General features: G+C 47.4%; 3 protein-coding genes across 7 annotated transcripts in view; 2 read left to right on the top strand and 1 right to left on the bottom strand.

The window, feature by feature from the left end:
* Positions 1-3,812, top strand: part of OSBPL2 (oxysterol binding protein like 2) — a 29,187-nt gene extending 25,375 nt beyond the window's left edge. For all 3 annotated transcript variants that reach the window (XM_065645508.1, XM_065645510.1, XM_065645509.1), the window contains one exon: positions 1,097-3,812. In XM_065645508.1, the coding sequence (XP_065501580.1) occupies positions 1,097-1,199 (103 nt within the window). In that variant the 3' untranslated portion in view covers positions 1,200-3,812. The remainder of the gene's footprint in view (positions 1-1,096) is intronic.
* A 1,030-nt stretch (positions 3,813-4,842) lies between these two features.
* On the top strand, positions 4,843-11,923 carry ADRM1 (ADRM1 26S proteasome ubiquitin receptor). 2 transcript variants are annotated; one of them, XM_065645774.1, is made up of 10 exons: positions 4,843-4,922; positions 5,657-5,867; positions 6,133-6,249; positions 6,329-6,452; positions 6,884-6,970; positions 9,042-9,123; positions 9,355-9,584; positions 9,894-10,051; positions 10,815-10,917; positions 11,594-11,919. In XM_065645774.1, the coding sequence occupies exons 1-10, from the start codon at positions 4,843-4,845 to the stop codon at positions 11,698-11,700; spliced, it is 1,299 nt and encodes a 432-aa protein (XP_065501846.1). In that variant the 3' UTR covers positions 11,701-11,919. The 2 variants fall into 2 exon arrangements, with proteins under 2 accessions (XP_065501846.1, XP_065501847.1); XM_065645775.1 differs by lacking the exon at positions 6,884-6,970 and having other exon boundaries at positions 4,847-4,922; positions 11,594-11,923.
* LAMA5 (laminin subunit alpha 5) overlaps positions 11,704-14,480 on the bottom strand; it is a 90,186-nt gene continuing 87,409 nt past the window's right edge. For both annotated transcript variants that reach the window (XM_065645772.1, XM_065645773.1), the window contains exons 79-80: positions 13,488-13,607; positions 11,704-13,347 (exon numbers count right to left, since the gene is read on the bottom strand). In XM_065645772.1, the coding sequence (XP_065501844.1) occupies positions 13,193-13,347; positions 13,488-13,607 (275 nt within the window). In that variant the 3' untranslated portion in view covers positions 11,704-13,192. The remainder of the gene's footprint in view (positions 13,348-13,487; positions 13,608-14,480) is intronic.

Below are 14,480 nucleotides of genomic sequence, written 5' to 3'. Positions count from 1 at the left end.
AGCACAATTTGTTATGTCACTTAAAGCATTTGCTGGGTCAACAATTAAATAACGTAGCTGGAAGCCAAAATTGCCGATAACTTTGTCCTGGAGAAATTATCTAATAATAAATGCTGGAGCCTGCCATAATTAACTACTGGGGTAATGCTGGTTTTTTGGGGTTTTGTTTTTTAAAACCTAGAGAGGCCGTATTTTTGTTAGAATGAATAAAACGTTCAGTCTCATCTCTCCTATAACCAATTCCTGTCTGGTTTTCAGCAGTTGAGTAAGGTGTTGTGGCCCTATGGGGCCTTTTATTTTTCACACTCTTAGGACTTCTTGGCTTAGATACTTCAGAAAATGCTTTTTTGATTGCATATTCAGGTGACTTCTCAGTCAGAGAGCGCAGCGCAGAGCAATGTGTGATTTGGCTCCCGCTCCCACTGGTGCTTTTCTCAGCTGCCCAGCGGAGCGTGTGCTCAGGCCAGTTCTGCAGGTGCTTCCTCGCAGGCAGGAACTTGGGGATGCTCCCATGATCTCATGAAATTCAGAAGAGAAAACGTTCTCTTCCCAAAGCCTGGGGGAACAGCTACAGATTAATTCCAGTTAATGCTTTTGAAAATCTCTTCCAGACAATATAAAATTATTTTCAGTCAACGTGGCTAAAGAGTGAGCGTCTGATCTGTGCAAAGTACAGCTCCACGGAACAAAACTGTTCTCTTTTTGGACAGGTTTACAGAAAGGATTGTGCAACTGATTTGGCATTCTTTTAAAGTAAAAAATTAATATATATAACCAATATATAGTCTAGAGTATCAATGTTATTTTTATTTGGAATAGGACAGCAATTTAAAAATCCATTTCATGCTTCTCAACTTCATGTAAATTTTTTTTTTAAAGAACCTTTCAGGTGGTGATAATTATGTAGGAAGTTTAACACCTTGTTTTTCATGTTCAGAATATTTCCTAAGAAATTTTTCTCTGATAAGACATACCAGTATGTTTTTATTATACAATGTTTTGTGAAAGAAGCAAAGTTGGGTTTTTTTCCCCTATTAATAACTATTCACTCTGTTTGCTTTTTTCTTTTATTGTTTCTTTCCTTTTCCTTTTCCAGATGGTTTCATCAAGGCACTAACCCGTATACTGGGACTTCAGATTGGCTGTACTCAGGTGGCTATTTTGATAGGAATTTCTCAGACTGTCCTGACATATACTGAAATTACGGAACCAATTGCTCATCTCATCTGGACATCTAGTTCCTAGATTTCATTCCAAGCCAGTTACTCTGGTTTTGTTGATAGCAAAAACCAGCTTTTGTAAGTAAATTTTAACAAAAATTCTACCAGTCAACAATCAAGGATTTAATCATCACTAATGTTGGATTGCCAAATATTTAAATACTGTTGCATTCTTTCCATAAAGCTGCACCTGAAATCATAATGTTTTCACTAATTTTCAAAGAGACCTTTGGTTCTTCATTTTTTTTTTTTTTTTTCCCCTAGTTTCTTTGTCAGGAAGATACGCAGTATCTGGTAGAGCACATAATATCCTTGAAAACTACATAACTTAAAAAAAATAGAGATAATATCCTTGTTACTTAGTACAATAGTGAAGAATCTGAAGTTTTTTTGGAACTTGGAGCAGGGATGAAAAGCTGATGCGGTACCTACAGGATTTGGTACTGTGGATACTCCCCATGAAGCACCGAACTTCCACGGAATGTAGCACTACGTGGGGACCGGAGCTGCCGGCCCTGCTCTCAGTAATTCAATAATTCAGAGACTTGGGGAACCCAAAACCAACCTGAGCTTCTCAAACTGTCATTGTCTGTTACGGAGTCTTCACAACGTTTGGACACTGTGAGCATCAAACTGTATACCTGTGATAAAATTACGTAGAGCATATGTTAGGAGGAGGGAAGGGTGCATTAAGAATGTGCTTTTTCTGAAGTCAAATGCTGTTCTTAAAATATGAGAAGCTTCTGGAAGCAATTGTAGGAATGTAGAGGTGGTTACAATGTAAAATATCTTGCTTGCTACCACTTGGAGGCTTAAGTCTTCTGCACTACCTTTGGCAGCTTTGGCACTGTGTACGCTCCTAGACTAAACTTTTATTTGGAAGCACTTTGGTATGTAAATCCTCACAGGTTCAGATTTTGGGGAAGTTTTGGTTTGCATGTTTTTCATTCTTAGGTCATGTCTGTTTTGTATGTTGTGAAAAAGCTGAATCAATTTAAAGCTTTGGCAGTGTTATACCTATTCCAAGTTTTCTGTGAGCACGTGATTTCAAAAAGTGGGATTTTTTTTTTTTGTTCGATATTGAACCATCAAAACCACGTAATAGTGGAAATAATCAGTTACTGAATTGATGCATAAATTTTCTTTCAAGTGATATACTTAATGGGAGTAGGAGGGAAGAGAGGCTTGAAAAATTAGGTCCAGTAATTAAAACTAATCCTAAAGTTGCTTCTTCTTTTATGAAAGTTTTTGAGTAACCAGGCAAAAATGCAGAGTGGTTACACTGCTGTTTATAGTAATTCAGAAATTGCTGGTGTTAAGCACCAGTGATTTGAGGAATTCATGGAAGAACTGGTCTGACTGATGTCCAAACACAGCGGTGGTTTCATCCAAAGAGTAGATTCCTGAAGTGCTTCTCTCCCAGTGGCGGGATTAAAAAGCAAAAGAAAATTATTGTACTCACAGAGAAACATTTTTGTATCAAATCACACATCTAATGATTGGATTAACTTTACGTTTTTAGGAGATTTAGTTGTTGTCCTCATTCGGAAAAACAAGAGAAGCTGTAAAAAATGAAGGCGGTAAGTAAGGGCCCGATGTGAAATGTGTTGGTGGCGACTTGATTCTGTTGCCAGGAGCGGAACGTTGTGCGGAGTGACTGCGAAGTCTTGGGGACTTGCAGGCTGGACGGGGAAATATGGGGCAGAGAACGGGTTGGATTTGTTCTGAGCGCACAGACACTTGGCTTTTAAACAGACATTGCTGATCCACGTGGGACAGCGAAAAAATACTTTTTATAAAACCCCCCTGAACTTGAGTGACCATGCCAGGCACTGGAACCGCCTTTCCAAAGTTGCTGCAAGCAGCGCAGGGAACCCTTTGGGTGAGGAGGATTTGTGTATTAAGCCAATTTAACATCTCATGGGAGTTTAAAACTTGCTTAAACTAAATGGTATGCTTTTAAAACAATACATGTAAGTAGAAATTGCCTGAGCGGAAAAACTGTAGAGTAATTGCTAAAGAAATATTCTGTTTATAAGAAGAAGCTTAGCATCCCTCTCATCTAAGTTATGATTTAAATTCAAAGACCTAAACACTTTTCATTAAGTGGAGGCATGAAAAAATGGTAACAATGTCTTTAATCTGAACTTCAGTATAGACCCTTCCTGGGATTTAAAAAGAAACTGGGAAGATTTCTGACAGAACGCTTCATTAGTTATGTCTACCCCCTTCCCTGCTTCCTTTAGTGTGAAGTTTTTAGTAAAATTTCATATTTGATTTTTTTTTTTTAATTTATTGTTCTTCATTGCCAACACAGAACACTTTTCCCTCACCGCCGGCACGTCTGTGCTTGACCAGCCAGGGACTCCTAATGCCATGTTTCGATTGCTCTGAAAGTGAAAAAGTTTTATTTTCGATGCAGATCTCGCCTCAGTAGTTTGTGTCAAAACGTTAATAACTTTGCACCTTTTAAAAGAATGTCACTTTTATAACTTGATTAAACACTGTATATAAGATAACTGTGTTAGTATATGTTAATACAGCTATGTAGAGAAACCATCTAGAAAGAAATTATAATAAATACTTAAAACCCTCTGGGCCTCTAGACGATGACAAAGAGATTTTTGTCAGTGAGACTTTGGTGCGGGGCTGGTGTCAGTGGGCCAGAGGAGTGCTGGGTTTATTTGGGTTTATTTTCATCCTGGTGCTTTTTAGACAAATAACGATTTAAATGGGAGCTCTGCACACCCCAGCCTGCCATTGAGGCTTCTTCCCCACCGCGGGCAATTCAGCCCCGTGGCAGCCGCTTCCCTGCGGGCTGTGTGTGGGGCCTGAGACGTGTTGGGGTGATGGTGGGGGACACCAGCAGCGGGGACAGGTGGTGACAGTGGGGAGAGGTGGCGGGAACCGGGGTGGGCGGCGTGTGAGGGGACAGGGCAGGGACGCGGCTGTGGGGGCTCCTGTGGCTGTTGGGTGGCAGCTGGAGCAGAGTTGCTGAAAAATGCAAGTGAAAAATCAACTTTTTAGCCACTGTCTGCGTGTGCCTTTGTCTTTGAGGCGATGTCGTGTTGTCAGGCGGGAGCAGCTTGTTCAGACATGAGGCGTTTATATTATTATCAGCACCCTGACTGAGGACAGAAGCGTGTACCCTACATTAGCCAGAAAAAAACCCTCAGAACTAATTAGCAGTGTTTATTCCTGTTTAATAATTGAAATAATTTATCTTCTTTTTCTGTTTTTTTTTTGAAAAAACACCAAACCCGAGCTCTTCCCGCTGCCCTTCAGGGGAGGCAGCTGCTCCGGGCCCTGTCGGGGACAAACGTGTGTTCGTTGGCCTGAGGGTGACGCGGCATCTCCGGCCAAACACCCCAGATTTGGGTCACCTGTGCCCCGGGTGCTGGTGTGTGAAAGCCCTTAGCGCCAGAGAAACGGGTTTATTTTTGCAACGCTTAATAACTCTCCTCGCTCCGCAAACGGGGACCGCGGCGGCTCTGAGGGGACGGGGCTCCGTGGGGGGGCGGGGCCGCCGCCATCTTCCGCCGCCGTGACACAGCACGGCGCCCCGCGCCGCCGCCGCTGACTGACGGCCGCGCCGGCCAACCGCGGGGCCGCCCGTGCGGCCATGCCCCGCCCCGCGGCGGGCGGGCTTCCGGCGCGCGGAGCAGGAAGCGCGGAGCGGCGCGGGGCCTGTGGCGGCGGCAGGTACCGGCGGGACGGGCCCGCTGCTTCCCTCACGCTGGGATCCGGCCCGGCCGTCGGCTGCGCCCAGGGCGGGGGTTTCAAGCTGGGGAAGGCCCGCGGGGGGGCCCGGCTGGCGATCGCGGCCTCCGGGCGGGCGGCCTGCGCGGTGGCTGCGCTCGCGGTTTGCGTGAGGGGCCGGGCCGGGCTCGGGGCCGGGGCTGAGCGGCCGCTGCGCTCGGATCGGCCGGCGCGGGGGGGTGTGAGCGGCGGGACGGGCTGAGGAACAGCCGCCCGGTCACGCCTCGACCCGGGGCTATGGGGGAGCTCCCCGGGCACACACGGAGCTGCCGGGGGGGCGCCGGGCGGGGCTGCGCTGCCCAGGGCGGCCTGCGGGCTCGGCCGGGGTGCTGGAGCAGGAGGCCGAAGATCAGCGGTGCAGCAGCGCTTGTGGCGATTAAAACGGCCCCGATGCTGTGAACCGGGATATGAACCAGAGAAGGAAGTGCCAGGGGAGTGGGGGTTCTGTTTTCCAAGTACCTCAGCAGACAAGCTCCCCGTTGTTGGTGGAGATGTGTGCAGCGCCCTGGCTTCACCCTGGGTTCTGCTTTAGCTCTTGTGAATCGCCCTGAAATTCTGCAGGCAGCAAGACACATTCTTCTTGTGGCGCTCGCTTGATAAAGATTAAAATGTGATATTGACAAGAGAGAATATGGGAAGGTTTCTGGTCCCATCTGCTGCTCTTTCTATCTCTCCAGGATGTCTTCAGGCGCGTTATTTCCAAGCCTGGTGCCAGGCTCCCGCGGCTCTTCCAGCAAATACCTGGTGGAGTTTCGGGCAGGGAAGATGTCCCTGAAGGGCAGCACTGTAACCCCAGACAAGAGAAAAGGTCTCGTGTACATCCAGCAGACAGATGACTCCCTCATCCACTTCTGCTGGAAGGACAGGACTTCGGGCAACGTTGAAGATGTGAGTATGGGTTTGTGTTTGAGTGCCGAGGCGTTAAGTCACTGTCTGTCTTGTTCTTGTTCCGCTGGCGCTGCTGATAGAGCTTCTCCAAGAGAAATTAGGATGAAAGTGCCACTGTGGCCAGACAGATCTGCACATCCAAATCCTCTCTGCTCCTCAGAGCAGATGGAAGAAGGTTGGGGGAGGAGAGCAGAGGTCTTTGGGAAGATAAAAGGAATATTCATGCATTTCCTCAAACGTTTGTTTCTACTGCCGCATTTTCCAGGACTTGATTATTTTTCCCGATGACTGTGAATTCAAGAGGGTACCTCAGTGCACGACTGGCCGTGTGTATGTATTGAAGTTCAAGGCAGGATCCAAACGGCTCTTCTTCTGGATGCAGGTTTGTGAGAAGCCAATAATAAAGCTCTTGGAACAAAATACTGCCCGTTTGCCTCGTACCAAGAGCAAATTTCTTGCAGGAGCCGAAGACAGACAAGGATGAAGAACATTGCCGTAAAGTGAACGAGTATCTCAACAATCCCCCAATGCCTGGTGCTTTGGGTGGAAACGCAAGCGGAGGCCATGAGCTCTCGGCGTTGGGAGGTACAGTCCATTCTCTGCTCCTTCACGTGAGAGGCTTTTTTAAAACTTAATTTTAGAATGAGCACTTAAGAGTTCCCTGGGAAGAAATTCCTGATGACTGTGGAGGGTGAGTTGGGGACAGCGTTAATGCCAGAAGTGTAAACGTGCTTTTAGTAAAATAAACTGTGCTGTTACAATAGGTGCAGGCTGAAAGTTAAGACTGCCAGCAGAAATCTGTCTTTGTTTCCAGTAGATTCTCTGGAGTCTTATGTCTTTATGAAGCCAAGTTGCATTTATCTTTTATGAGCATCATGAATCAGTAAAGACTTGAAACTGTTTTTTCCATACAGAATGTGATGCCAATTAATCTCCTGCTGTTTGAGCTGGAGTGCTGTGAAAAAAAAAAAACAAACCTATGTGAATATGTTGTTTCAGAATGTTTTTGTTTTTAGGTGAGGGTGGCTTGCAAAGCCTTCTTGGAAACATGAGCCATAACCAGCTCATGCAGCTGATCGGACCAACGGGCTTAGGAGGACTTGGTAAAATGCTTTAATATCTTTATGCCAAAATGGTGTTTTCTCCTGCCAGGTTAAATCTTACCTGACGATATTTTCAAGTAGTGCTATTGATTTGAGTAGCGCTGCTTTCACATGAGAAAGCAAGGCCCTGCCTCAGAGGTGAGCTAAGGGGCAAAAAAAGGATGCAGGGTACGGAGGGTACCAGGTTCCTCACAGCACTCGTCTTAGGGCTTGATCTACAAGGAATGTCAGTTCTGCTCCTTGCTCCGCTGAGTCTTCTGCCTTTTTTTTTTTTTTTTCCACCCCTCCTTTTCCTCCTAAATATTCACTGGAGCAGGGATTGCAAACCAGGGGCCATCCCTGGCGAATGTCCCTGTTACCAAGCTGTGGAATTGCTCATGTTGTCTCTGATCCAGTGAATACTTGTGTGCAGAGCAGAAAGTTTGAGAGGAAGGTTGGAGCACGCTCTAGTCAGAGGAGTGAGGCTCAGGTTAGGGGTTTCTCCTGGGCAAAACCAGAGAGAGCTGGAGTCCCCGCGCTGTCTTTCTGAAGGGGTGAGAGGTGTATTTGCGTCCCTGCGTCTGTTCTTAACGCTGTCTGTGCTCCGAGACCAACAGAGAAGTCAGACCCTCGAGTGGAAGGAGGCAAAGTAACGCATAGCAGGTCACAGGGACTAAGGCTCTGTGCATAAGCTCCAAAGTCCATTTTTGTGGATCTAACTCATGTCTTTTAGCTCCAGATGCAAATCTCATGATAGTGGGATGCTCAGATGCAAATCTAATGTTAGTGTTGGAAGATTCTGGCTTTCTAGGATGTGTTTGGAAAAGATCTTCCTTCTTGAAGCTTCATATGGCTCTTGAGACTGTCTTCCTCTTCGTCTCAACACTTTTTCTCAGCAGCTCTTCTTTCTTGGCCTTTACGTCTAGCCATGAGACAGCTTGGCTTGAAGCTCATGACAGTAACGCAAAGAAAACTGCTTGCCTCGGCAAACGGTGGTTGTGGAGAATCTTGTGTGGATCCTTCTCCCGGTAGCATCTTGTTCTTTTGCATCTGGTTTGCATCTCTTGCTTTTACTGCAGCGCTCCCGCAACAAAGGAGCTTCCTTGCTCCTGGGTAAACTTTCCCAGCAAGGACAATGTGAGTGGAAGAGCGTGTGGTGCAGCCCGGTGAGCTTCACCCTGCGGCTCCGCTGCTGTGGGAACTCCGCGAGTAAAGGATGTGAGTGGTACAGGTTCATAGCAGCGGGTGCTATACAGAGGAGGAGCTGGTGGCTGGTGCTGGCTCTGGTCTCTAGTGGTTTGAAACCTCAGTTAATCGTGTTTGCTAACAAAGTGGTGTTGTTCTGTCCTCTGCGTGCAGACAGTTCCTGGAAGGTGGGTGCTGAACGCAGGTGCTTGTGTAGAGACGTGTATCTAGTTAGATGTGGTGGAAGAAACCACTGGATGGGAAGCGTGTGGTAAATGGAGTATTTGGCTGAGGTGGCTCAAAGGACTTGTAGGGGACAATCAGTCACTGACAGCTCCAGGGGACAGAGAAACTGCCATAAGTCCTTGGGAGTCGGGATGTGTGGATGAAGGAGGCTGGTTCTCATTTCTTTTGCTCAAAGGCTGAGTGTTGGTTCCCCGCTGTGTCCTCTGCCCTGCTGGGAGCACTTTGCTCGTGCATGGGGTTGTCATTACTTTGCCTATGAAGTGGTTCAGGGCTTCTGCTGAGGGCCTTGGCCTTAAAGTTTAGAGAAAAGTTGGATTTTTGGGAACAAGTAGATAAGAGGAGAGGGCTGTGTTACAATGATCATGTGTGTACAATACCAACCCAAGTCATTTTATCCTTGTGTACCTCTAGAAACTGAGTCATTTCTAAAACGTGCAGCTCTCTCTTAACGTAGTTTTCTAGTAGGGATGCAAGATCAGAAAACAAGAGCTGTTAATTTACTGGGGGGGGGGGGGGCTGATCTGGGGTCTTTCACCCCCTCCTCCTTTATTTTAGCAACTAAAACCTTTCAGGTACAAGAGTGGCCTCTCTAGAGCAGAGAGGTACGGAAAACCCAAAGAAACACATTTCTAAACCTGTTCTCCTTTTATGTTTATGGAAGGTGGGCTGGGTGCGCTGACGGGTCCTGGGCTGGCCAGTCTGCTCGGCAGTGGGGGACCCCCAACCAGCAGTTCATCATCCAGGTACGAACCACGGCTGGGTTGGTTTGTAGCGGTTTTGTAACATAAAGTTGTCACGTCTGTGGGAGGAATCGTGGCCTGAACAGGAAACATGATGGGAATTCAGACTTACCAGCCCTCTAAAATGGGGATACGAGCTCTTCGTATCGTAAGGGCTTGACAAGAAGCTTTTCAAAATGCAAGAGGCAATGCTGTTTTTCACAGGGCATTAATTATACTAATTATCTTCTCCAGCTCTCGCAGCCAATCAGCTGCTGTGACACCGTCTTCTACAACTTCTTCTACTCGTGTCACGCCTGCCCCGTCTGTTCCTGCGGCTGCGTCTGTGACCAGTCCCAGCCCCGTGCCCAGCTCGGGTAATGGTACCAGCTCTGCCACGAGCCCGACCCAGCCCATCCAGCTGAGCGACCTGCAAAACATTTTAGCGACTATGAACGTGCCGTCTGGAGCAGGAGGACAGCAAGGTAACGGTGTTCTGAGCAGACAGCTCTTGGACCCAGGAGTCCTTTGGAGCTCTTTGACTGTCCTGTCCTGTTCCAAATTGGTTTGAAAGGTTTCTTTTTAAAATTTTTTTAATTTTTTTTTTTATTTGCAAGTTATTCTCAGTTGCTTCAAGAGTCTTATTCTCACTCTAGAACTGCGAGAAACAGAAAGGATGCTGGCAGTGCGCTGCCTACGTTTCAGCACTCCTCTGACTAGATCGTTCAGTTCACATGACAAAAACATGGGGTTTTGCGCATAGTCCAACAGCCAACCATTTATTTTCTTCCCAGTTGACCTGGCAACTGTTCTGACTCCCGAGATAATGGCTCCCATCCTGGCCAATGCTGAAGTTCAGGAGCGGCTGATGCCTTACCTTCCCTCGGGGGAGTCTCTGCCGCAGACCGCAGAAGAGATTCAAAACACCCTGACGTCTCCGCAGTTTCAGCAGGTTGGTGCCTGGCACGGGAACTGCAGTTTCTCCTTCCTTCGCCCTCGTGATTCACCTTGCCCGGGTTTTTGGGGGCCCTGACACTGTGCAGAGTAGGAAGCTGCTCTGTGGAAGTGGGAAGGAGCAGGGACATGATTTAATGGAGCACTAGTTCTTTCTTGCTGTGGTCACCCAAGGGTAGATCAGAATGTGTTTTCTTTGGGAATTGGGCTTTACCTTTATTATAAATACTCTCTGGCAAATGACAGGAATAGTAGCAAATTTGTTATTCCCTGTCAGAGGGTGTCTTGGCAGCAGGCTCCTTCAGGGACATTTTGGGTGACTGAAGGGAAGAGATGCTCGTGTTTGCAGCACTGTGGCCCTTGTTTCTCTTGAAACACTTAATTGCAGGTCTCTGTGTGTGTGATGAAAGCTGATGTATTACAGGCCAATTTGACCTAGTTACACTGATTAAAAATTGTCAATTTGCAAAATTTCAGTGGCTAAGAAGACTGTTTTTAGTTTAACCTATGGCAACTCTTGTGCAGACAAGACTTGGACATGAGGAATGTTTTTAATTGGTGATTTGATAGCGTAGCTGCATCTAGCTGAAGGTTTAAGGTTGGTGCAGGAGGTGACAAGGCAGAGCGGCTGCTCCCAGCCTGGCTGCGCAGTCACCGGCCACACCGCCCCACTCCCCTCACCGTCACCATGCAGCAGCTGCTGGGTGTTGAAGAAACATGACACAAACTCTTTTTTTGACGCTGTTTACTCCAATTTGCAGGCTTTGAGCATGTTCAGTGCCGCCTTAGCTTCAGGACAGCTTGGCCCGCTCATGAGCCAGTTTGGCTTGCCCACGGAGGCAGTAGATGCGGCAAATAAAGGAGGTAAATGCTGGGGGCTGTTGGGGACATGGTGAAGTGGTTTGTTGGGGGGTTGTTTTTGTCTTTTGCACTGCACACAGCTATTGAATGTGGAATGTAGTGATCAGCTGCTGCATAACTGGCAGAAGCCAACTCTTGTGCTGTTCTTTTTACAAGGAACAGGCGAGTGGCTCAGATGTTCCCCAGCAGACACAGGGTGACATCAGATGCGCATTTACAGAACTTGGGGTTCTGTAAAGAGATGTGTTAATAGACTTTGGTGTTATTTTCTTGATAGAGATGCAAAAGACTCTGGAGATGTCAGAGTCACCTTGTTCAATGCCTTTTTTTGTGGGAGTCTTTAATGGTTCAGCTGAAATAAGTGAACACAGCAGGGGCCTGTAGCACCAGGGGCAGAGGGGATCAGTTTTCCCAATAAGCTTTTAGCATCCATTGCATTACTGAATAATTCTGGTCCTGGGCTGTCCATGCACAGTGAAAGTGCATAAAATGCTGCCTATGGCAGAGAGATCCAACTGTGTGTGATATTGAACAAGTGTTAACATTTTTTTTTTCCCTGCTAACAGATTCTTTCTAAAGCAACTGTTTACTTTCCAAGTAATGAAGCTTCACCTCGTGTGGACAATGAACTCCATCCCAGAAAGGGCAGAGTTCAATAAATAATGTGTTTAACTTCCAGATGTAGAAGCGTTTGCCAAAGCAATGCAGAACAGCGTGAAGTCAGACCAAAAGGAAGGAGACGCGAAGGACAAGAAAGATGAAGACGAAGATATGAGTTTAGATTAAGTTATTTGCTCTTCCTTACAGATATTCCTAGATACTAACTTAAGCAACTGCAGTAGGATTACTAACTTCATATTATGCTTATATAAATCTACAAATAAAGGAATTTTCTTTATCTGCCACACTGCTCTTTCTCAGTCCATTTAACTGCACACTTAAAGCAAATACAAACTCTAACATCCCTGTTGTGCTGCTTCCGAGGTGATTACTCCACTTCAGTTCTACGCCAGCCTTGTACTTGCTCTTCACCAGTAAAGTGAAAGAGAGTAACATAAAACTTTATTTGACTCCAAAGTATGTACCAGTGATTTACAAAGACCATCTTTAATACTACAACTTAAAAACAAGTCATAATTACATTTGTTTAAGATGAACATGTTAAAAACCCATTTTACAATATTTACCCCTCATAAAAAAAGCCCACAATATGTATAATGATATAAGTTATAAGTCCATTTCAGAAGCAAGATTTTGTCCCCACGTGGCTAGATACATATATATATATACACACAAATATATATATGACGTGTAAGTGCACAAGTGAACTAGGTGTCTTGGGAGAAAAAGGATTTTTTTCAAGTGAAGACTGCACTAAACCAGGCCTGAGTGAGGCTGAGCAGGAGAAGGCGAGGGCTGGCAGGGGGGTGAGGGTGGCACCTCATACCCCACCAGGCTCAGAGGTAACGACCTTTATTCCCTTTCAAGCAACTTGCTTCACAGAACAGGACTTTAGTCAGTGTATCTACCAGCACTGAACACAACTGCAGGGAGCCAGAGCCGAATTTGTGGCTCTGCTTTCCCTCAGCAGTTCTCCAAGCCTATTCTGTTCCTTTTTGATTCTTATAAATTAATCTGATAAGAAGATGCCAATTCTGTGAACAGAATTTTGTCGAAGTTCCCCCTTCAGAGCACTTTGCAGAGCAGTGGCAGGTGAACTGAGACTGCCCTTGGGGGAAGGTTAAATGCGCCCTTGCTTATAAAAACACAAAAGTGACGGAATTAATCCAGTTTGTCCTAATTGCATTTATTATAAACGAGAAACTGCCTACAGCCTTTAGCAGAAGACAGTCTGTGACTGTTATTAATAGCCTCAAGTGTTCCGTGAACTAAATCTATGTGCGTTGTTAAGTGTGGGGTGCAGGGAAGAGGATTCGGGACATGACGCCGTGTGCTCCAGCCCCCGCTCCGCAGAGTCACCACGAGCCGGGTGGCAGCACCAGCCCTGTTGCAGATGCTGAGCACCAGGGAAGGACTCAGACCTGTCTCCACATTGTGCTCCAACTTTTTGGTTACATTTGTGAAAGATGTCCCCAAAGTGCCCCCCTTCCTCTCGGATTTGTGGCCCCCACTCTGGTTTTGGCCCCAGACTTGCACCTGCAGTCACTGGAGATCAAGTATGTTTGACCACGGTCAATGCTATGGACGAGGTGCCGCCCGGGGCGCGGGGAGCAGCGCCGCGTTCCGTTGGTCGGGCCGTACACAGAGGTGCACTTACTTACTGCACGGGGCAACCCTTGAGGCCAACGGAGCCACGGACAGTCCCGGTTCGCATCAGGTCCACGCGGCTCTGGTTCATCACCAGGTTCCTTACACAGCCCACGTAATGAGGGAGGGAAGGTAATAGTGATGCTGCGCTGGCCTTGTCTGCCTCTGCAGAAGGAACAAGAGAAAAACAAGTGTTAGCACGGCTAATGACTGGGCAGGGGATTAAGCACCTCTAGCTTGCATCTGGAGTTGCATCTCTCTTGGCTTTGGGGTATTTTGTTCCAGAGGGCATCCTCCCACCTCACCTGGCAGCCCTCCCATGTAGAAAGTTGCCCTCGTGCTGGGTGCAGGAATCCGGCTGGGTCCCACCGTGGAGTTGCCTTCCGTGTCCACGTCAACCTGGATGATGTTCTTCCATTTGGTAACTTTGAAAGAAAACAACAGTCAGTGCTGCTTCCTCACCTGGAGAGCAAGTTCACCTGCACCCTCCAGCCCAGACCCGTGCTGGAGCAGAGAACTACTGGGAGGGTCAGAAGACCTGGCTTGGCTCTTGGGAAATGCCCAGAGTCTGTAAAGCCGCCCCAAAAATCTGTCCTTTGGCCACAGCCGCCACCCACAGAGCACCGTGTCTTGCTCCAGTGAAGAGGGGTGGGACAGCACACACCAGGTGTAAGGGGATCAGCTCAGAGCGACTCCAGCCACAGACAGGGAGAGATCCTGAAGCTGAAAACGCACCAAGAGCACATGATGGCTCCTGCCCAGTGCTGGGTCGAGCAACGTGAGGGCTTAAAACAGAGCTGCTCTGAGATGGGGCTGTAGCTGTGACCCCCAGGAAAGCGCTTGATGCAAAACCTTAGCGCTTGCTCAATGGCAACTACATTAAAGGCTGAGCTGTGCCTGCACAGGTGTGAATCCTGCACATCCCTGGTCCCAGCTGTGGACTCGAGCCCTCTGGACACACTCTGCACCAGAGCAAGTTGGGGTTTCACTTTCAGCTGGACACAACAGTGCTAGATGGAGCTGGTACCCTGGGACGCCCCTGGCTTCACCGGCTGCTCTGTGCCCTGGGGAAACATCCCGTCCCCCCTGCCCACCAGATCTGACAGCACTAACAACATCAAGCAAGAATTTGTTAATTAGGAAATGACTTACTGGCAGCTACAATCTCCCAATTAAGTGCATACAGGTGGGAGGTGGAGTTTAAATAGCCAGGAAGGGCCCCGGGCTCCCCCAGGAGATGTGGGATGAGCAACAGGAGTGTGGCAGCATCCCGGAGCCACGTGCTGGCTGTCCCCTCA

The sequence above is a fragment of the Caloenas nicobarica genome, chromosome 15 (assembly GCF_036013445.1).
Source record: "Caloenas nicobarica isolate bCalNic1 chromosome 15, bCalNic1.hap1, whole genome shotgun sequence".
Taxonomy (NCBI): domain Eukaryota; kingdom Metazoa; phylum Chordata; class Aves; order Columbiformes; family Columbidae; genus Caloenas; species Caloenas nicobarica.
This window is presented reverse-complemented; position numbering and strand designations above follow the sequence as displayed.